The following is a 1,626-nucleotide window of genomic DNA, read 5'->3' as shown; positions in this document are numbered from 1 at the left end:
TTCATCAGGAGGAGGAACATAAATGATTTTGTCAAAACGACCGGGTCTCAAAAGAGCTTCATCAATTAATTCAGGCCTGTTAGTTGCAGCAACAACAATCACAAAGGGCTTGTTATAAACCGGATTCTAATATTAGAAATAGAAAACATCAAAGAAAAAAAAAAAATGAAATTTCAATGACAAACAAGCTCAGATTAATAAACTACTAATTGTATCCATTGTCAAATTAAGTACAAAGTAAGGAATTTTATCCTGGACATGACATTAACCCCTTTAGTGTTCACATTACTCTGTCAAAAGTAAAGCTTATTTATTCACATGTTTTGGATTTATCTTGCATTTTCTTGTAGCTTTGAGATTTTGAACTTTTAGAATGATATTGTAAGGTTGGTGTGAGAGGCCAGATCTGACCAGTTTGAACATAAAACAGGTAGAATATTTGGGCTGGATATGGCCTGTTTAAATAAAGACCCCCTTCGGTCATGAATGACCATGTGATTGCACCCCTCCATAGCACAAGTCCAGGCAAGGTTGCCCGTGCATACCAACCTCCCCTCTCCACACCACCGATGTTATCCAAGGGAAAGGTATAGGCCGATACAAGTTGGTTCCAGTGACGCCGCATCTCATTTCTACAGTAAGTGAACTGGAGCAACATGAAAAAGTGTTTTGCTCAAGAACACAACACATGGTCCGGTTCGAGAATTGAACATACTATCTTATGATTGTGAGCACAACACCTTCACAGCCTATTTAAATGCTAAACAGTTAAATTACATCCCGTGGTAAGGCTCCAGCTCAGGAGTTTTTAGGAGAATAGAGCTTAGTGCTAGTGCTTAGTTACCACTATTCCCAAGTTCATTCTGACCTAGGGTGGTAGTATCTGTCAAGGACAGTTATGGGTCAAACATAAGAAAATAGTTGCATGGCTCAGGCATATATAAGACTCTGAAGAGAGATGACGTCATGCAAACCTACAACTGAGGAGATATGCCCAGAAAGTCACATGAACTAGTCTCCTGTCAAAGAGGAACCTTTTTAATACCAAACCACCTGAACCTGGCCAAGAATTTCAATGGCAAATGACACCAAGCCAACCAAGATAACCTAGTCATTTCTAAATGAAAATTTCAAAGCAAATCTTGTTAGTACATTCGTGAAAACACATGATTTCACTATGTAAACAACTGAGTTACAGTATCCAACATTCTTTAGCATATCTAAACTCTGTGGCTTTTAGAGATCGCCCCCCCCCCCACACACACACACATTTTTTTCGATAATTTTTAATACTGACAGACACCAGTTTCATGTTGTCAAGTTGTGAATCAGAATTTCAAAGATTTTCAACTAAAGATATCGAAAAATCAAGCAAAATGTACAGCAAGCCCAAAATCCACACGGTGATTGAATGAATCAGATATCTCATTTCTGAAAGTGAAAGCAATTCGGACGTTAACTGACAAGATTTGTACCCGAATGAAACAAGGTTTGAAAACAGTTTTTCTCACTGATTTTCCTGAAGGGACTGGATCTTGTCACAGCCTTTCCCAGGAGACAAAAGCGTTAGACTTTTTTTTTTTTTTTTTCCCCTCCTTTGTTTGAAGCAACTACTGCAGAAACTAA

General features: G+C 38.3%; 1 protein-coding gene across 1 annotated transcript in view; it reads right to left on the bottom strand.

Moving 5' to 3' along the window:
* LOC106884517 (ribosome biogenesis protein SPATA5L1) overlaps nt 1–1,626 on the bottom strand; it is a 25,503-nt gene that overhangs the window by 6,455 nt on the left and 17,422 nt on the right. The window contains exon 7 of the mRNA XM_052978035.1: nt 1–126. This exon is cut by the window's left edge and continues 1 nt beyond it. Coding sequence (XP_052833995.1) covers nt 1–126 — 126 coding nt within the window. The remainder of the gene's footprint in view (nt 127–1,626) is intronic.

The sequence above is a fragment of the Octopus bimaculoides genome, chromosome 2 (genome assembly GCF_001194135.2).
Source record: "Octopus bimaculoides isolate UCB-OBI-ISO-001 chromosome 2, ASM119413v2, whole genome shotgun sequence".
NCBI classification, from domain to species: domain Eukaryota; kingdom Metazoa; phylum Mollusca; class Cephalopoda; order Octopoda; family Octopodidae; genus Octopus; species Octopus bimaculoides.
The sequence above is the reverse complement of the archived record's forward strand: the minus strand, read 5'-3'. Positions and strand labels throughout refer to the sequence as shown.